Genomic DNA, 22,752 nt, shown 5'->3' with positions numbered 1-22,752 from the left:
ACCATTAGACTAAAATGTGTACTATCAGTGGCAAACTTACTCAACTGTAAGTCACAACAAATCACTCTTTATTTGTTAATTAATTTTAACCCTTTGTACGCTGTAAGCGCAATATTCCGCCGAGTAAATCTAACTCGAAACGTTCTAAGCGGAATAGATCGCGGAATCCCCTGAAAACGCAATATATTTACGTTAGTTCTACAAATTGCCGCCAGAATCCTTGAGAGTGAATATTTAGTGTTCTAATATGATGCAATGTGAAGCGTGACTCATCGAAACAGCTGGGACCAATCACAACGGAAGCTTTTGTTTGATTGTCAGTCCGCGCCATCGCCAGTGAGCAAGCTGTACGCTCTAAGCGGAAATACTTGCGCGTGACAGTCAGCTGCCGGCGGCCGCGGTGTATTGTTGTTTATTGTTTATAACCTGCTATACTGCTTTAGCTGTCTGTTGTGCGAGGTTATCCATATCAATAATGTGATAAACTATATATCAATGTAAAACATGTGAGGCCAAGCATACCCTTCACCCTGATGAGTGTTTTGAGATTTACCACACACAAGTCCAATATTAGTGTGACTTTTTTATTTTTGTACCATTTTATGTTCTTTATAAATATTCCATATTTGTCATGGATTTGTTCCCTTCATTATCTACTAATTTGGTATAAATAATATAAATTACTGTTGTGCTAACTTTTGCTACTTTCAGAAAAGTTTATTGGACTTTATATACGGCTGTGTATATTTACATGTATATGTACTCATATGTAAATAAAATAAAAGCAATACAAAAACTATCATGTTTCATCAGTTGCAAGACCAATAAACCTAAAAAAATATAACTTTGAAAAAAAAAAAAAATATATATATATTTTTTATTGAGCATTAGAGCAATTTTATACAACTTGCCTTCAGTGAACGAAGGGTTAATTATTAAAACTGCTATTACTACACATGCTTACGTTTCAATAATAGGACCTTTGTCTTTAATCCAGAATCTAGAGCCTTCTTTGTGTGCATTTAAACTGCCTGTTGTAAAACTCTTGATGTATTCTTGCAGCATCAATTGCTCAAAAGAAGTAGCAGCATATTCCTAAACATATGGTTTGATTACAAAAAAAATAATGTATTTAATTGTGCTAGTGGAAACAATTTACTGACTTATTTGTAAATAAAAGTATTTTTCATTACATAGCACCTGAACATTATTTTTTAACTGATGGAGTAGGATATTACAATATCCAAAACAACCCCTTAGCTAAAGTTATGAAACAACTGCTTTACCCATCTACAACACTATTCACTTCAACTTTCCTCATTCACCTGGAGATATGGCTTGTCTTCATCTCTTATTTCCAAAGTACCTCACTATTCATTGCAACAAGAAATAATTAAAGGAAGTAAATTTAAAAAGGTAAGAGACAAAATGTTGTAAGTGAAAATATTTTAGCTTAGCTTACACAATAGGTAATATCTAAATATCCACTGCAAGAAAGAAGAAGAAGAAGAAAGAAACTTTATTGCTCACAAATAAAAATGACAGATACGATTTTTATAATATTGTACAGACTGACCAAAAAAACATTACATTTACTTACACATAAACAATACATACATATGCAACTACAACTACTATTACACTATACATAACTATGAGAAATAAAGAGAAAAAAACTCCCAAGGCAATATTGAGTGATATTGCATCGAAATATCACTCAATAGTTTCGGTTTAACATATGTTAAGCGGAGACTAGTAATGTCAATTCATTGAATCTTCAAAAACGATTCCGATACAGAAATCGATCGACATAATTCAACAATTGAATTTGCCAAGATTAGCCATATTACTAATTATTGGCTATTCGGAAGTTTGCAAATTACTTATCGCTAAAACATATCTTTGTGTTTGAAAACCATAAATAATCTAATTAAAAAATTAGCATAGTTTTGTCAATAGTACTTTATTTGTAGTTCATATTTTCTATATTTGACACATATTTCTTATATAAAATATGAGTATGATTATTTTTCTGGCTAGGAATGGTTTGAAAATACATTTTATACACAACACAAAATATATGCCTATTTTTTTAGATAAAATACATATATTCAAAAAGTTTATATTAAAATCTATTAAATGAAAGTAGAAGGTACAGAATATAATTTAGTTTTTAAAATATAGCTATTTTCCTGAACTGCAAATCCCTTTAAAATAGAATAGTATTCTTGGGTTACTTTTTGGCCTATTGGGTGATTAGAAATTTGTATGAATAAAGTAGTCAGGATAAGGTTTAAGGATAGCACAAATTGGTACAGTAATTATTATATTTAAATTAAACTTAGGCTAAAAATGCTGGCAGATTAGAAATCCCAGGATCTGCAATATATTTTTTAAGATTTAGAATTTGATTCGTGTATAGAAAATAATGGATTTGACCATCACTACTAGAGCTAGATCTTCACAGTAAGGCCAAACTATTTCAAAAATTTAATTTTGTATGTAACATTTGGTGCAGTTTAACTTGGTGAGCCAGATAACTTGGATAATATAAACTTTTTAGTTAGTCTGGGAATAATAAAGAATAAATATGAAAACTTGGCTGTCAGATACGATAATAGACAATCTTTAGAACTGAAGATGCACAGATGAAGACAAAGTTTGAATTTCAGTAAATAAAGAAAAGATGCAGTCAATGAATAAAATTAATGCGAAAACCAGATCATTCAGGAGCCAACTACACCAAAACTAGGTAAACTATGAATTCTCAGTCAGTATGGACATGTATTTAATATGTATTTCATTCAAACTTCATTAGATTTAGTATGATTAGATATTATGGACTTAAGGGTTTGTATTAATATTACGAGTCATATTTTGAAAGTAAGTACCGTTTTGATATTCCGCCTCTACAGCACTGCGGAACTTCCACATTTTAATGCATATTTCAAATGTCCCCGCCAATTGAGAATCCCGCAGACTGTGAAGTACATGCTGTTATTTGATTTTTGTACGTGAAAGGTCTGCAAGCAGTTTAAATTCACTATCAGAATCATGAAGTGTATGGAAAAAAACGTTAGGAGTAATGGAATGAACTTTAAAACGGGTAAGAACTTGAAGATAGTTAAAATAACATTTATGGTGAGAAACGGAATTGACAACTCTCAATGATCGCAATCGATTTGGAGCAGAATGTGAAGGATAAAGTGAAAATGAGCATGACATTCCACAATTTCTTTGTTTTAAGTTTTTCCTATGACATTTTTATTGAGAAACATGTTTTGTCGATTAAATTTTTTTTTAAACCATTGTATGACACTTATCGAGAAACATGTTTTGTCGACAAAATGATTTTTTTTTCAAAAAACATTGTATGACACTTTTATTGAGAAACACATTTTGCTGTATGACACGGTTCGTCCACAAGTGGCAAACAAAATCGAGATCTCATTACAGCATTTTGGGCAAACAAACTCGAGATCTCATTACAGCATTTTGCTAAGAACAATTAGATAATCCTCCAAACAACCCCAATTTAGCGCCCAGTAACTACCATTTGTTTTTCACACAAGAAGAAACTTAAGAAGTCAACGTTGACAATAGTGTCCATGTTCCAATTTCTGTTAAATCAGGTGGCAATCTTCTATGACAACAGTATACTAAAGGTTGTATTTAAATATGATAAGTGCCTTAATATTGATGGCAATTAAGTACAGTACCTTGGCAGATGTAAGCTTGTCAGCCACTCTCCGCATGAGTGGAGCGTAGTCTCCTCGCGTCACTCTGAACACACACCCCTGGAACTCTGCCTCTGCCGGCATGAAACTGGAGTCAACACCAGTCTGAGCAGACGCCAGTCTGATCTGTAAATCATACTTCCTGTTACAATTGTGATTCACAGATCATAGTTTCATTATTAAGAATATGATTATTTCACTTATTTTTAAAATAATACAAGTGTTAACGATGGGGTCCTTACAAATGGAAACAATAAAGTTACCCATATACATCACAATTCTTAAATTACAGCCTCTTTATGGGATTGAGGGTGACTGATTCACTTCAACAATTTACAATGAAATTATGTGTCCTTGAAGAGGATTGCTGAAGCATTATTAATGCTTTCATACTCAAAATTGTAGGCCTAATGTTTAATTGATAAAATCATCTTTTACTACATAAACTTAATGACACATTCACTGTACCTTTTACAAATATATTTCTATGATATTGATTGTGGACTAGTCAACTCTTTAGGTATGGTTTGATATGAACGGCAAACTTTTAGCGAACCTTAATTATGCTACTTACAGATAATATAAATTCCATAAGATAAAAAATTTGTTTAATCTGAGGATAGCATGACATGTTCGATTCTAAATTCTTAATCATTGCCTCACAGTAGTACCATCTGTTCTGTGTCAGATCCAAAGTTTGAATTATTTATTTATTGCCCTTTACTAGCATGTTCCATATGACGAAAGTTGAATTCAAAGTTCAAATAAAAGCCTCTAATTATTTATGGTCTTTCGTTGGGTGTGGCATCTGATGTTTGGACCTGCTTCAATGACTAGATGTGATTTTAATTAGGTGTATAAAAGATTTAATAAGTTTGATTTTTAAAGTAGTGTGAGGTGAAAGTTACATCCAGTGGTAATTATAAAATACATAGTTAGCTCAAAAAACTTTGAAGTTTAATCTTTTCTAAAGTAAAATTAAATTGTAACTTTAAAAAACATTTTTTGCAGTTACCATAACCTATATTTTTAAATAAAACACTAATGAACTTTAAATTAGCAAATAATGATAAAAGTTTTTTTATTAGAGAACTAAATTTAATTAATTTATTAGCAATAAATCCCGAGGAAGCTTTTATCAGTAAACACAAAGTTTTAATATTTTTATGGTACATGTTTTACTGTTTCCTGCTGAGAACTGAAAGTTTTCTATTTTCATACTAGGCAGTGACCATATGACTGCTCTTTTGAACTCCTATTTCAACAGTTCTGATAGCTGAGTGGATAAGGTGACTTCCTCATAAGTCAAGGATCAGTGGTTCAAATCCTGACAGAGACTTAATATTTTTGCTGCATAAAAACTTTTTATTTATTTGTTTTTATTTTTCTCTCTTCTCATATTATTAGGACTCTTCTGTATGAACAAATTTTAATTGGAAATTATAAAAAAGGGTATTTATTAAATATTTATAAAAAGTGAAACTGTTATTTTTTTTTGAATAATATTTAAGTATTTTTTCTGATCCTTTCTTATTATGGTGAAGGGTAAATATCCTTGTGGGAAAAGTAAAAAGAGTACTGGTAATTCTAAAGCAGTACAGTGTAAAATTGTTCGTTTTGGTTTCATCTTCGATGTACAACCCTCACTGCTAAAGAATTTAATAAACTTGACAAATCAAACGTACAATGGTCTTGCAGTACATGTATGACAAAAAATTGATGAAAAGGACATATGTAGCTCAATAAATGACTTAGATTGCAGTGATGATGAAATCTGATATTAATACAAGTAATCAAGAGATTTTAAGAGAACAACTTGAAAATGTCAACTACATCTTAAGTACATTAGATAAAGATCTGTCTGAAGCTCGTGAAGAGATTAAAAATTTACGGAATCAAAAAATAAACCTAGAAACAATAGTATTGAAAAAGGAAGAAGAAATCATTAACCTTAGAGAAGAACCTTGAGAAATACAAAAACAATAAAAAGGAAACTGACTCTTCTTTTATCACTGTCTCACATAAGAGATCGCGCCACCAGATTAGCTTACCTCTTTTCTCTACACCAATCAACAGCAACATATCAAGGGCTAAGCATTCAACATTTAAAAACAACCCAAGAAAAACTATTTTCATCTGTAGTTCTTGGAAAATCCAAACAACTGCCTACACCTATACCAACTCCTTGTGCTCAACATAGGCCTACAATACAAAAATAGTTTTTGTTTGTAACAATCCTTATCAAGTCTTAAGACATGTTGACAACGAGGAGGAAGATAAAAGCAATGAATGCCAAAATGAAAGAGCAAGAGGAAAACAAATTTTTAATATGCGCAGATAGCCATGGTAGAGACTTGGCCTGGTATCTAAGGCAGAAATTGCGGAACTCAAACAAAAACTCTAAGAAATTTACACCAGTCGGTTTTGTGAATTCCGGGTGGCAGAACGGATCGTGTATTAAATGAAAGAAACATTAAAGAAGAACTAACACAAAATCAGGATGTTCTGGTCATAATTTGTGGCACAAATGACATGTCGAAGAATGAGGCAGACAAGGCTCTTTTTCAGGTATTAAAACAACTTTAGACCAAGTTAGGGACAAAAGAGTAGTACTGGTCGACATCCAAAACAGGTATGATTTATTAGAATGGTCTGTATTAATGTTGGATAAGAAAAACAAATACTGCCCTAAAAATCATGAGCAAGGACTACTCAAACGTGATCTTTGTGGAATCAGTAGTGCGGAACGACATTTGCATACTGCTCATGGAATGCATTTCAATCTGAATGGTAAACGGTGGCTGGCGGAGAGGATCTGCGAAGCACTGGATGTTGGTGACAGTCAACCTGCAAGTGTAGCTACACCTGCGGGAAACGATCAGCTGACAACGACTGTGGCAAACCACCATCAGTCATCACAGAAGACTTCAGGCTCCTGAAAGTGTTTCATCTCAACATTCAGTCCTTGAGAAGTAAAATTTTACCCTTAGAAACTAATATTAGATAAGTTAAATTGTGATGTCATAACCTTAAATGAACATTGGTTGCACCAAGATGAAAGTTTATTATATGTTCCGACTGGTTACAAAATAGCCGACATTTATTGTAGATGTCCTGCCCTAACTAGAGGGGGTTCTTGTATATTTGTGAAGGATAGTATAGAATTTAAAAGTTTCAATGTAAATAGTTTTTGTATTGAAAAAGTATTTGAAATTACTGCAGCTGTGATTAATAATATAGTACTGTTATTGCTAGCATCTATCGTACTCCTGACTCTGATGTATGTTTTTTTCTTTATCAACTTGAACATTTTATTAAATTTGCGAAAAATAAACATAAGGGTAAAACTAATTATCTGTGGCGATTTTAATATGATATCAATAAAAATACTCAGCAAGCCGAAAGTTTTCAAAATTTATTGAGGTCTCATGATTTATTTTGTCTCAATTCACATCCGACTCGAAAGAGTGCATGTCTGGATAATGTAATCACTAACCATGGAGTGGAGAACAGGGATTGTATTTTATATCAGCCAAACTTATCAGACCATGCTGGAATTTTGGCAAAATTTATTGACAATAGTGGTGTCAAGAGTAAAACTGAGGACAGAAAAAAACGGCCACTTGACAACTAAGCTCCAATCAGAACTTTCAGTGGGAATCACCCAAACCCCGACAGAAGAACTGTCTCAACCACCATTGACAGGGGAAACCAGCCAAACGACAATTGGAGCTGCATTCAAAAGTGACAGGGGGAATCAGTCAACCCCAACAGAAAAAACTCTCTCAACCACCGTTGACAGGGGAAACCAGCCAAATGACAATTGAGCTGCATTCAAAAGTGACAGGGGGAATCAGCCAAAACCCCAACAGAAAAACTGCCTCAACCACCATCGACAGGGGAAACTAGCAAAGGACAATTGAATTGCAGCCGAGAACAACAGGAGGAGGCAGTCAGGTGTTCAGGACAAACTTCTTTTTTAGAAATGAGTTACAAGAAGAAGGGGCGGAAGAAAGTGACATATCCTTCCAGGATATTCCACAACCAAAGTCTTCTACTCGGAAATAGGCAGACAAGTGACAATGGATCATCATAACAACTGTGAGGTTGGGATCAGATCAGACTCCCAAACCACAAAATCCTTGGTCATCTTCCACCAAAATGCTGACCGAATAAAGTAACAAAATAGACCGCTTCAATCACCTTCTCTATTCTCTGAATCCCCATGTAGTTGTAATTACAGAGCACGGCCAAAACTTTGACAAAATGTGTAACACTCGTTTAATCAACTATGAGTTGGTTTCTTCTTTTTGCAGGGAGGACAATATAAAGGGTGGAGTAGCCATCTTTAAGCACAAAACATTTGGATAGCGAAATACATGGAATAAACATTGAAACATCACAGCATCCCTTTGGTATGTGAAATGTCTGCAGTTACAGTCCCAACTGACTAAAAAATTCAGTGTATTCATACTGGGAATATATAGACCCCCTACCAACAGCAACCAAGCTATCACGCAAGCCCTTCAAGTCATCACGAATGTTGCTAGATACACTCCCATCTCAAAACTGCATAAAGGTGATGATTGGTGATAATTAACATCGATTTGTTGAAGCAAACCTCCTGAAGGCAGTCTGCTGAATGAGCTTTTACTTTCATACAACATGGAAAGGTTACCCCTACCACCAACAAGAGTCACGCAGGAATACACGCTCTTCAATTGATGCCGTATGTGTTGACAGTGGAAATATTCAGAACATGGATGTGGAGATTCTCAACACTGGCATTTCTGACCATACTGGCCAATTATGCAAACTAAACCTTCCAGTTAGAAAGAAAACTTCATCATCGTCAGTCAGACGACATCTCAATAATCGTTAGCCTCAACAACCTAAAACACTGCCTGGCGGAAGAAAATTGGGACACTGTATTCAAAACAGAAGATGCCAACGAAGCTTACAATAATTTTCTTTCGATTATTACAGCAGTCTAGATAAGGTTTGTCCCCTAAAAAAATCGAGAATAACAACAACTTTAAGACTATACCACTCTGTGATGCAGAAGCAAAGAGCACTCAAACAAACAGTTTCTTGAGGCTGAAGAAAAATTTATCATGAGTGGAAAAGAAGAAGACAAACAAACTGCTGCCCAGCACAAAAGAACCTACGATAACAAACTGAAATCTATCAGACGCAATTTCAGTGCTCAGCATATTAATAACTCCACAAACAAATCCAAAGCCATTTGGAACACTATCAACAATGAGAGACACCTGAAAAAGACAAAATCAGCAGGAAATCTGGATCATCTCAAAATTTCTGGAAATATTGTAGAAGACCCGACTTTAATATCTAACTATTTTAATGAGCATTTTGCCACCATAGCAGAAAAAAACACTAAATAAAGGTCCTTCGAGATCCTCTGGAGGGTCCATCACCCGCAACTCAAAAAACACACCTCTTTACATCCAATCTCCACTTTTAGTACTCAAGCCGACTTCTCCAAAAGAAACTAAGCGATGTCCTAAATGGCCTGAAAGTAAAACCATTCTGCTGGTTTAGATGAGATATCATCAAGCATTGTAAAGGTCTGTAAAAGTGAGTTGCTTCTCCCACTAGTACATGTTACCAATCTGTCCCTACAAAGTGGAGAGTTTCCCAAGAAAATGAAATTCGCCAAAAGTCATTCCACTGCATAAGAACGGAAGCAAACACAGTGTTGAAAATTATAGGCCGATATCGCTCATTTCAACATTTTCGAAGATTATAGAAAAAATTGTCCTGATAAGAATCTTTGAGCACCTTAACAACAACAATATCTTGACAACGAGTCAACATGGCTTCCTTCACAAGAAATCAACTCAGACAGCTCTTTGTTGACATGGTAGAACACATAGTGGATAGCATGGATGAAGGCAAAAAAAATGTCATTGGTAATGTTTATGGACTTGAGTAAGGCCTTTGATTGTCCTCGGCCATGACCTAATACTTGATAAACTGAGATTTCTTGGATTTCGGGATGATCCAATGAAGTGGTTTAAGAGTTACCTCAGTGATCGTGAGCAGCTTGTGGAGATCAGACAGATGGTGAATGGTCTTGAGACTAAGACTAGGTCTAAGCCTCTACCCAGTGAAAAGAGGTGTTCCACAAGGTCGGTCCTTGGCCCGATTCTTTTCATTTTATATACGAATGACCTGCCTCAGTACGTTGAGCCTTTAATGCCACACAGTTATGTATGCTGACGATTCGGTTTTGTTAACAGCGCACAAATCTTTAGAAACCCTTGAAGTTAAATTCTTTTATAGCTGTAAACCTTGCCATTGAATACTGCCAGAGCAATGACTTAGTCTTCAATGAATCAAAGGACTACCCAAATCACCTTTGGAAGCAAGAAACAAGAAGTCTCAGCTTTGCCTGACTTCCAGGCGGTAAGAGCGACAAAACATCTTGGAGTAATCATTGATGACTCGCTGAACTGGCAGGACACACATAGATTCTCTCTGCAAGAAACTCAGCAGTGCCCTAATTCGCCCTCAGAAGAACGCAAGCAGTTAGTACGCCTGAAGCAGTTTTAACTGCCTACCATGCCCTTTTTGAGAGCAATATGAGGTATGGTATAATGGCGTGGGGTGCATCTTCCCAACACAACTTAGAACGTGTGCTCGTTCTTCAGAAGAAAGCGGTGAGGCTGTTATCTGGGCTGGGATGGAGAGACAGCTGCAGAGGACATTTCAAGGAGCTGAAGTTGATGACAGTTGTGGGTTTCTACATCTACGAAGTCATCGTCCTGGCGACCTCAAAATCAGCAGAACTCGACATCAAGGACCTGCATGGGTATAATACCAGAAAATGCCCAAAACTTTAGCCTTCCTGCTCATCATCGGACACTTTTTGAAAAAAAACCATCATATGCAGGGGCAAAATTCTAACAACATCCTGCCTCAAGTCGTCAAGAGTGAGAACCCCAGAAACGCTAAAGCTTCATCTCACCAGGTGGCTTCTTGAAAACCCTTTCTACAGTGTGAATGAGTTTTTGAACTGGCAACACTTTCATCACTAATCATGGATTCAAAGCCGAAATTGATTTGTGAAGTGTGAAGCAAGAAAATTGTTGTAATTAATTGTATTAACTCGTAACGCCATTTCAGGTCTTTGTGATTTTGAAATAAAGCTCTCTCTCTCTCTCTCTCTCTCTCTGTCAAGAATGAAAATGTTTACTTTAGTACTGTTAGAAAAACCTAAGGTTAGATAATGTTAATAATTTTAAGGATGAATTATTTTTTAACTGATTGGAATTATTTAACAGAATTCTCAAATATAGATGATGCATTCACTTTATTTATAGAATATTTAACAGATACATTTAATTTGCATTGTCCTACTAAACTTGTAAAAGAAAATCAACCAAATCTGGAAAAAAAATAAACTGGTTTACTCCAGAACTAAAGCAAATGAGAGATATTTTAATGGTTATATATGATAAGTTTAAGAACTGTGTAAATGTAGAAAATAAAGCTACATACAAAAAAGATTATATCCATGCTAAGAAAATATTATAGATACAAAATAGGCCAAGCTAAAAAAACTGCAAATGATAATTTCATTAAAAATTCAAAAAATAAAGTGTTAAAGCTACATGGAGTATTAAAAAACTAATTTGGAGAGTTTGACCCTGAGTCAGCAATCTAATATAAATTCTCAAGAGTTTTTTAATGACTATTTTGTGTGGGTGTGTCAGATGAGCTCAATAAGAATATTACTAAAAATAATGGTGAGGCTTTACAACTATTAAATAATTTTCTTGACAAGTGTTTTTTTAAGAGAAAAATTTACATGGAGAAAAAATTGTAAAACAGGACATTAAACTGTGTATATCTAAACTTAGTTCATCCAAGAGTGAAGATTTTTATGGGTTTTTCTAATTTTTTGGTTTAAAAAAATCATTTTGTTATTATAGATCCTCTAGTATATTTATATAATAAGATGTTAGAACAAGGTGTTTTTTCCAAATGCTCTCAAGCTGGTAAAAATAATTCCTATATATAAGAAGGGAGACAAGTTAGATCCATCTAGCTACCGCCCCATATCTTTGGTACCCATCATTGGTAAAATCTTCGAGTATTGTATTAAGGAGCAACTGTATGATTATTTCTCACTTAATTATCTTTTGTGTAATGACAGTTTGGTTTCATGCCTGGTTTTGTAACACTGTAATGGCAGTTGAATCTGTCGTTAATGACTAATCTTAAGTTTTTGAAAATAAAGCTGTACAGACTGCAACCTTGATTGATTTTGTCCAAGGCTTTCGATTGTATTTCACATACTTTGATCTTGGATAAACTGACTCGTTATGGTATTACAGGAATTGAACTGAATCTTTTATCATCATATCTTAGCTGTAGGAAACAGATGGTTGTTCAAGGTGATGATAAGTCTAACTTTAATGAAATTAAAAATGAGTGCCTCAAGGCTCAGTACTTGGCCCATTTCTTTTTACTATAGCTGTCAATGACTTTTCCCTGTAATGTTCCATGTAAATCTGTCCTTTATGCTGACGACACCACACTTTTACATAGTAATTATGTTATTGAAAATCTTTGATTAGAACAAGATGCAATGTTATAAAATGGCCTGCTAAGTGGTTTCAAGCTAACTTTTTAGTAGTAAATGAAAATAAAACTGAAAAAAAATTTGTTTTACAATGAATAATACGTTTTGAAAATTTTTAAACTGTTAAACTGCTTGGTATTTATTTAGATAGTAAGTTAAATTGGGATTGCCATGTACAAAATGTTTGTAAAAAAAGTTAGCTAGAGTTGTATTTTTACTTCGTAAGCTTAAGTTCTGTGTTAGTAATGAAATGCTCATTATATCTTACTATGCTTTTTTTCACACACATTTTGATATATGGTGTCAATTTATGGGGTAACAGTAGAGTATCTAATAAAGCTTTTATATGGCAGAAGAAAGCTCTTAGAATAATTAAAGGAGTACCAGACAGAGAGACGTGTTTTCCAATTTTTAAAGAATTTCACATTATGACATTGCCTTGTATATATATTTTTTTATTGTCTCATAAAAGTTAAAGAAAATTTAAATGAATATCAAATTCTGAGGAAATACTCACGAATTTATAATACAAGAAACTTATATAAGCTTGACTTACCACCAATTAGACTAGAAAAAACTAAGAAAAGTCACATTTATATGGAAATAAAACTTTTTAATAAATTGCCAGAAGGAGCTTGGTTAGTTAGTACTGATAGGTTTAAGTCTGTAATTAATAGCTGGTTAAAAGAAAAAGCATTTTATTGTGTCAATGAATACTTTGCCTGTGATACTAGTGATATAAGTTTTTAGACACACGTTTCATTCTTTCGTTGTTTTTATTCTCTTGTTATTGTTATTTGTAATGTTCTTGTTGTTAATTATTTATTAATTTATTATCCTTGTTAAATCTTTTATTTTGTTAATATTTTAAACTTTAGAGTGGTTGTATAAAATAAACTGTAATTATTACTAATAAGTATTTTGACGAAGTCAATTGCATATGTGTACTGTGTTTAAAGACTAATAAAGATCTTGATTCTTGATTCTGATTCTTGATGAAGATCGAATAAAGATATAAAATTATTTTAAGCTTCAAATTCAAAATATCAAATATAGAAGTTCAAATAAATTTCAAAATATTTTTGTATAAACACTCTCTTGGAAGCATGAAACATTTCATACCAGCACAAGTTGTCACTGAACCTTTTTACTCCAGGTTCATATGTAATTTCCCTTTAAAAACATGAAAGACACTGTAAATAAAACAACCAAATAAATCAAGATTGTGGCCCACTGGCTAAACACTAACACCTTGAATAAACACTATTATGTTTAAGGGAGTTTCTACACTAGTTGGACAATACAACAAAACATTATTTCATACTTTAAAATTGTTAAAAATAAATTTAACATACAACATCTGAGACAATACTTTAGTTAAATACAGATACATCTCACTAACTCTTGTTTCTCTACTGAATTTGTGACCAAATTTTAACCACTTCACACACCTGCACAGACTGTACCAAAAGACATCTGCTGGTTTTGCTTGAAAACGAAAATCAATATTACCTTATAGTGGGATACATACACTAACTCATATCAACAAACAATACCTTTACTGTTATATATTATTTTTGATACAGTTTTACTTTTAATTTGTTTAATTTAATTTTAACGAGTTTATTCATTTTAACTGATTTAGAACTTTTACAAGCAAATTAGTTAAATGTTTTGTATGATGATATGATTGGAGTTTTTCAGTTTATTAATATTTCACTTTAATTATCTAATACAAATTGATTTTTGTCTTGATCTTTTGGAATAATCTTATAAGTACAAATATTACATAACCATTATCAAGTGGTCTTTCTTAAGAAAGAATACAAAAATCATTTTTTATATAGAACTAGCGGGCCCGGCGCGCTTTGCTGCGCATTTCAATAATTTTTTGCAAAAGTTGCCCGTGGCTTCGCACGCAATTTCCCGTTGAAAACAGTACACTATATTCACTTATTCTTTTTCTATCACATTCTAAACATTGCTGAGATAATTGATAGTCGTTCCATCGTGAGCCTCTTGGGCGTATTATGAAGGTATGTACCATATTCCTGCCTCTATCTAGCTGTTACCCACGGCTTCGCACGCAAATCTTAAGAACCGAAGTCCTTATATTACTTAGTAAATTTTTTTTTTTACTATAATAAATTTTAGATTAAATTAGTTATATCTCCGATGCCACGATTGAGCTTGCTTTGTTGTCTCGATCGAGAGAATATGTACACACGGAGTTTTGAGAACCATACTTCTGTCAAAAAAAACAACTAAGGTTGATTTTATAACATTCTTTATATTTGTAGCCAACGTAAGATAGTAATTATGATATCTGCATTGCTCTTCTGATCAAGCATGAGCATGGTTTATATTAAATAAATATTGCAGTTAAAGGTGAATTTTTACGTCAAATTTGAATTGTATTATCTGGATAGTAAAGTCTATGTTTAACAGTGATTGCAGAAACAGTTTAAACAAAATTTGTCGTTTCTCTTAAGCTTACTCTATGCTTTAAAACTATAAGTGTAATATATGTTTACAAAGAACAGCTGATTAAAAATTTGAAAAGACGTTAACATATGTTTGCTGCAATGCATTTCTTATGGGTATTTCTGTAACCAGTGGGGCGGAATCCTGAATCGGGAAAGGGATGGGCATAGCTTATAAACCTTCTCCGTGGAAAAATACATATACGTACAAATTTTCATCATGATCGGTCCAATAGTTTCACGATTCCATAAAGGACAAACATACAAACATTCATTTTTATATATATAGATAAATCATTATTGCAAAACTTACTTCATACACAGTTTTTCCTTCTTCAGTTGTTTTGAAAGTCCGACAGTTATATGCTTCCATTTTTATTTGAGTAAGATAAGCTTTGATTATCTTGGAATCTTCAATTGTGCAATTAGAAGAAAAGTAAGTTGTAACACCCTGAAAAATAAATCTGTAACAATTTCTAGCTTGTAATAGTGTTATTGTTTAATCTATAATGATAATTGTTGTGACTACACTAACAACTGAAACTAATTTATATAACAAAGAATCTACGTAGTAAACAGGTATTAATATTGTGTTACAGTTTTTACATTGGTCTTAAAGATATGATGTTTGATATTTAGGTTTTACCATGATGGCAACATAACAAATGTAGAATAAACTAATTCATAAATAGTTAAATTACGATTAAGAACACATTTAGTGAGGTTGCTTTGTTGAATTCATCGATAGAATTTAATTACGTTCTGTTGGGGACTTTTCATACTTAGTTGTCAGTCTATTCATTATTATTTTGTGTCAAAAGTGTCTTTACATACAAGAAATACAATACATAATATATTATATACAATTAAAAGACTAACATTTCTAACTATATTAAGTAACATACAGAATAAAAAATATAAATTATATGCCAAGACATGCACTGGAAAAACAGAGACATATGAGGCTTTAATTATTACTAGTCAGAAAGTTTATAAATATAAAATTTGTCTGGACTAACATTTAAATAGTTTATTTGTAAATAAATAAGGTAGAATTCAATGATGGTGCATGTCCCTCCTTTGGATTTGGTTTATTAGTAAAGTCTTGGCGAGAGCCTAGGTCTTTGATATCACGAGAATTAATTGTCCTATAAATTTCACATTTTGTATATTTTGCTTAGTTTTTATTAATGACCCTGGCAAATCTCCTTTTCCGCTTATCTGTCTATCTGCCTGTTTTGTGTTGGATATCTCAAGAACAAATTAAGCTATGGACCGGCTAACTCCTACATTCTAACAAATTAGGTTCTAGTTTAATCTTTCTGGTATTTTGCAATGTACAGGAACAATACCACTGCAATGAAATTTTACCAGGCTTTATACAATACTTCAGTACATTTTTAAACCAGTGGCATAAATAAGTCAAAACAGGTTAGCTTTGAGGAGGATGAATCTAATTAAAGAGAAGTTTTCACATCACCACAGGTGAGGAGGGGGTATGAAATAATCTAAATTTGAATACATTAGACTGCTGTCATTACAGGCCTTTTATTGGGCTCTTAGAATCCGGGATTCCTATTCTTCTCATAGTTATGCCACTGATTAAAACAATAACAAGGTTTTTCCAATATTTTATCTTAGTTTAAGAAAGAAAACATTCTAGAAAGAGTAGCATCGTCCAAAATATACATACCTGGATGCACACTTTACTGCTTTTGATTTTGAAGGATAAAATTATTGTTACCAATTACAATTTAAGTGAAATGCATCAAATAACTATCTTTCAATTTTTGTTTGCTCAACATTTTACCAAAACAACAAAAAATGTTGAGCTCAAAAACTAAAAATACTCTCAGTTTGGGTGTTTAAATGAGCATTGGGTAAATACCCAATTTATATTTACTTTCTCGATGGGTATTTACCAGGCCCACATCACTAGGTGGATTGACTCTAAAGCACTCTGATATGGGTATAGGCAATAGCTGTGCTTTCTCAAATTCAAAATCAAAATCAATCAATTAGTCTAGTTAATCAAAACCACTTAAGTCTAATTGCTATATGTCTTTCAAACCTTGTCCCAGAATCCCAAGCTTCTGTCTTTGTCATTTAGGGAATATATTCCACTCTTACAATTGTCCCACAAACTCTTGAACAGCTTTGGCTGTTTGGAGTATGCTCCAGACACTTGGACTATCTCTTCTAATTTTTCTTGTGGCAGTCCTGGAATGATTTTCGAGTCACCAAATCCCTTGTAGTTTCCTGAATTGGCAAACACCCCACAGGCATATACCAGAAGAGCCTAGAAGCAATTAAATAAGTAAAACTGTGTGTTGCCTTACATTAGAGTATTAATTTATTGGTTGTGATTTAAAGTTAACTTAATAGAACTAATAGTACCACCACGCTTTCAAATAAGACAGACCACTTTAAAATTAAAGTTAGATCAGAGTTATGAAACAATGTTGCAATGTGTTACTTTATTCATCATTCACATTCAAGATTAAAAATATTACTTTCTGAATCTATATAAAACATCTCAGGAGTGGATAGTAAAAATCAAAGTAATAATTTCATATGGACACCATTCTGAAAAGGCTTCCTTTTGAAATTACACTTTCTACATTTTGACTCAACAATTTGTGTTTATTATTACAACTCACCAAAATAGTTCATTAATTCAAAAAGTAGCAAAATACTTGTTTTGAATTAAAAATTTTTTTTCAAGATTGGATTAAATGTTATAGACCCACAAACACAAAAAAATATGTTAAATGTATTGATATAGGTTATTTTAGTTTTAAAAATAACTATCACTCTTCTCAACCTTGTAAAAACTAACATTTAATATTAAACCTAATTTAAAACTTCATAGTCATGAAGGAAACAGGATTTTTTCGGACATTTGGTATCGTTCAGTAAAACAAAAAATCAGTAACACTACGTTTCGAGATCTTCAATCTGATCTCTTCTTCAGGTAAATAACTAACCTAACACATAATTGCAAACTAAGTTAAAATAAACAAATTATATCAGAGCATTGTGACACGCCCAATTCACAACCACCATGTTGTGTGTCAACTTCACTAACTCTAAAACATGCACTTAAAAATAAAAAAACTAAACACAACACTAATTATTAAAACAGAACTACAGAATACAGGTCACAATACGTCTGCATTTGTCGACCAACCAACTACGACTGTAAAAAAAAAATCCTGTTTCCTTCACAATCCTTCCATCATCAAAAATAAACTTCAAACAAAGAATTCATAGTCATGTTAAATATTCAACACAAATACAGTTGACTTCAATGATTGTCGATGTACAAGAATAATATTAACAAAGTAGCTTTTAATATCTTGGATTTACTTAGACAATATACTAACGTGAGTTGATCATGTATCTAAATTGCACAGGAGGCTTAAGCTCTATATTATTTTCATGTTTGTTTTAAAAGAGTAAGTTAATGAAAGAAAAAAAAATAACAATATTTCTTGCACTACTTAAATCAAGTATCTTTTCTACAATGGATGTACAGTGCTTAGCAGCTTTTTAAAAAATGTAGTATCATTAAGCACTTACATAAAAATGTAGATAATTTTCTAAACAGTTTAAAACTTTATTGCTGTACAAAAAATATAACATATTTTAAATACTCATTACGGGTTTCACTTTGGGGATTTGAAACAACACTTATCAAACTATTTAAGATGATCCTTCTATTTTATATGTGTATATAAAAAAAACCAATATTATACAAAATAACCATACATAAATTATTTTTAAAATGAATTCTATCCTATCTGAAATTTACAATTTGGGGATCATGTAACATTTGTTTGATTATCCAAGTTCCTCAAGATGCACCGATTTGGTGATTAAAATTTGTTGTACTTTTTGCAGTTGTATGATTTGCTACAACAAATGATGAATTGTAATGTTTAGTCAACAAATATAAAACTTAGAATATCTTTTTCCAATGATGAATAGGTTTTAGACTGTATTTAAATTTAAAACATCAAATATTTTAAACTAAATACGTTCCTGTAGGTATTTTGATAAACATAATATTCTGCAGTTGCCACTTTCTGGATTCAATGACATAACTACGAGGGCTGTTTTTTAAGTAAGGGCCGTTCTCCCGTACACGGTAGTAGTTCACGTTCCTGCCGTAACGAGCGTGCGCCCCGCCTCCCGGCATTCCTAGTGAACAACTTCATGTCAGTTGCAGCTCTGTAGCTAACCTGTACGCATTACTGTGGATCTTTAAAATATTTAAGATTATCGAATCACCCGCCACGTGTGAGATTCGGTCAGTGATACAATTTTTTTACTGCAAGAAACGTATCGGCTGCTGACATTCACCGTCAGCTTTGTGAGGTGTATGGTGCCAAGGCAATGAGTGAAGGCAAAGTGCAGAAATGGGTCCTAGAATTTAAAGATGGCCACGAAAATGTCCACGATGAAGATCGCTCAGGCCAGTTATCTGTGATCACAGAAGATTTGGTTACTGCAGTTGACGCAAGAATTCATGAGGACCGCGGTTCACAATAACCACTCTCTCTATGGAATTTCCTCAAGTGTCCAGGTCAGTACTGAACAAAATTGTGTCAGAAAACCTAAACTTTAAAAACTTGTGCTCAAGACAGGTACCCAAACTCCTCACTGAGGATCACAAAAAAAGAGATTGAACAGTTCTTTGACTTTCTTGACCCGCTACGACGAGGAAGGAGACGACATGTTGATTCGAATTGTCACAGGAGATGAAACATGGGTATCCCATATCACCCCAGAATCAAAGTAACAGTCCATGGAATGGCGGCACACACCATCTCCGGTCAAAGTGAAAGCCAAGCAAACGATGTTGCAGCGCAAAGTTATGGCAACTGTGTTCTGTGACAGGCGCGGTGTTTTGCTAGTGGACTTTATGCCGCGAGGAATGACAATTAACTCAGAAGCCTACTGCGCAACCTTGGCAAGTCTCCGACGCGCCATTCAGAACAAATGACGTGGCATGCTGACAAAGGGAATTCTGCTCCTCCACGACAATGCAAGGCCTCACACCGCTGCTCGGACACAGGAAATGAACGACTCTTTTGGCTGGGAAGTTTTGAATCATCCGCCATACAGCCTCGACCTTGCTTCGAGCGATTTCCACCTTTTTCGGTACTTGAAAAATCATCTTGTCGGGAAGCGCTACAGTGACGACGATGAAGTCAAGATGGCTGTGAACTCCTGGTTGTCAGAGCAGGAAGCAAATTTCTTTGAAGAGGGATTTCAAAACTTAGTTTTAAGATATGATAAGTGCCTTAACAAACAAGGCAACTATGTAGAAAAATAAAGGAAAGTATGTAGATTTTGAAATAAATGTATTTTGAAAAAGTAATTGTTTATTTTTGAAAAAAAAAAAAAAAAACAGTCCTTACTTAAAAAACAGCCCTTGTACGTACTTGTATCTGATAATATAGCCTAATCACTAAATATCTTCCACAGCTGTTTTGAGACTTTCTAAACTGTCAACCAAAAACTCAGACACAATGAAAAACAAAATGTTTAACTCCAGCAGGAACAGGAAATAGGCATGACATAAAAAAGATGGCAACAAATCAGGAAATGATGGTGAATTTTTTTACTTTTTATTATTGGTTTTGTTTTTTCCATGCAATTGATCTGATGATGAAATTAGTCAGTTTAGCCAACTGTGTCCAACTATTAAAAAAAGAGCATCCTCTCTAAAAACTGCTACTAAGCTTTATTATAAGTTTTACATATTTTATTATTACAATTACATTATTATTGATTGTGTACAGTAATTAATTGGAATAGAGTGCTCTCTCAGGTAATAAAAAAAATATTTTGTTCTTGAAAAAATCAAGAGAGTTCTAAATTATTCAAGGTGGTATTGGTGGTTTTCGAATTTTTATCTTCTTCTTTTATCCCTTTCAACTCAGATGTTGAGACTTTATTATAGTATGCAGTTATTTAGTATGACTTGCCAATCTAGTGAATCTAGCTTTTCCAAAGATGTTTTAATCTTGATATTAGTAAAAAAAGGCAAAGAATATATTTTTCCCCGCTGTGAAGTTGTATTGTGGCACAAAATGTTTGTTACATCTCTGTGAACAGCTGATGACATTGATGTTGTATGTAATTTTTATGAATGGTAATCAATATAGGCTCTATTATTCTATGCAATAGCTTTCCATACTCTTTTTTGAAATATTTACAACCCTGAATAGGTCTGTAGTATTATATGGAGTTTTTTTAATAGATTAAATTCAAACAATTTTGTAGAAATGATAGAAGTGTGTGTTTTATAATAATGGTGTATGTGTTAAAACATTTTTAAACCTTTATATACCACTTTATACACAATTGGAAATACCTGTGATATGACGCAAATAAATACAAAAATCCTATTGCAATAATTACATAGAATTAAAAAAATCATACATGTGTGTTTAAAAAAAGATTTATTCCATACTTTAGTTTACAACCAACAAAAAATGTATACTTTTATATTAATTTTATTTACAGTCACACAGTTTCACTAAAAATAAATTCAAGTACAAGGGAATAACAGGTTTCAAATATTTGAGTTGAAAGGTTTAAGATAACTTCTCTGAACAAATTAAAGATTTGTATGGCTCCAAAGTATATGAGTAGGAATTTTTTGCAGTTTTAAAATGAGGTTTAAGGAAAAAGTGCTGAAGAGAGAATGTTATTTTTTCAAAGTTTGTAGAGTTATGACTTTATGGACTATCATATATTTTTTATAATCTATGTCTTGATAAAATTACATTATTTAATTAAATTTAATTTTAGAAGAATCTATTTAGTAATACAAAAAAATTACTAACTTACTGTGTATTCATCTTCTGTAACTTTCTCTAAGGCCTTTTCCTTTAATTCAGAAAGAGGCTGACCAGACAACAGTTGAAATAGAAAACTGAAAATTAAAGGTGACTCTGGTGAGGTCTGTAACAATACAAGAATCAACATTCAATGTTACAAAATCTGTGCAATAATAATTTACATAGCAAACAATGTCCAATTAGACTCCTGTCAAAAAAATTTTGATTGATATAATAACCTAAGCATTATTTTACAAACATAATGTTACTACTACATTATCGTACACTAATAAAAAAACAATTAAGTTTGGAAATTATTTGTTTTTATTGTATTATAACTGCAACTGACAGGTGCAATTTATAACTGCATAAATTTTGTGTATACTCGTAACCATGACCATAATTTCTACTGTCCATACTGTTGTTTTAAACTTTAAACTACAGGATAAGTTCCTTACCTGGACAGCAGTTATAAGGCCACCTTCCCAAGAAGCTTGGCTTAGGTAGTGAGCATAGAGTTTTTCACTGTCAGTGAGCGCATTAAATGCAACCTCACATTCCAGCTCGCTTATAGGTTGATCATTTGGTAGTATGTGATCTTTAACTGTCATTCTGAGCTGAAAAAATTATAATACATTAGATTTGTTAATACTTTATTCATCAATACTTTGTTCAGATGAACAAGATCTTGCCTTGTTAGATTACTGCCATGAAAAATATAACATGCTTAGTTCAAATTATGATATTAAAATTAATAGTCATAATAATATTATTCTACTAGATAAGAAGAGAACTGTGTTACTAGTATTGTAATTATTACAACATACATTTACATAATTCAAGCATGATAACAAGTTTTCAAACAAAAAATATCTTAAAATATAACACATACTGTAAAACTAGCTAATTAAGAAAATGTAGCATTGTTAAATTTTCCCTCTATATTTCCATTACTTTCAAAATAAATCTTCCGTCTACTCCAAAGTTTGGATATGTTTGACCAACTTTGTAGTATAGTCTTTTATTTTAATATGTAAACAGTGTTGGCGAATAAATAACAGATTTCA

The 22,752-nt window shown here is 32.8% G+C and overlaps 1 protein-coding gene across 1 annotated transcript in view; it reads right to left on the bottom strand.

The window, feature by feature from the left end:
* LOC124352837 (dipeptidyl peptidase 3) overlaps window positions 1-22,311 on the bottom strand; it is a 39,635-nt gene extending 17,324 nt beyond the window's left edge. The window contains exons 1-6 of the mRNA XM_046802536.1: window positions 22,144-22,311; window positions 21,696-21,809; window positions 16,903-17,130; window positions 15,145-15,282; window positions 3,720-3,863; window positions 965-1,095 (exon numbers count right to left, since the gene is read on the bottom strand). Coding sequence (XP_046658492.1) covers window positions 965-1,095; window positions 3,720-3,863; window positions 15,145-15,282; window positions 16,903-17,130; window positions 21,696-21,809; window positions 22,144-22,296 — 908 coding nt within the window. The 5' untranslated portion in view covers window positions 22,297-22,311. The remainder of the gene's footprint in view (window positions 1-964; window positions 1,096-3,719; window positions 3,864-15,144; window positions 15,283-16,902; window positions 17,131-21,695; window positions 21,810-22,143) is intronic.
* Between the last annotated feature and the right edge of the window lie 441 nt (window positions 22,312-22,752).

This window comes from Homalodisca vitripennis, chromosome 1 (genome assembly GCF_021130785.1).
Source record: "Homalodisca vitripennis isolate AUS2020 chromosome 1, UT_GWSS_2.1, whole genome shotgun sequence".
NCBI lineage: Eukaryota > Metazoa > Arthropoda > Insecta > Hemiptera > Cicadellidae > Homalodisca > Homalodisca vitripennis.
This window is presented reverse-complemented; position numbering and strand designations above follow the sequence as displayed.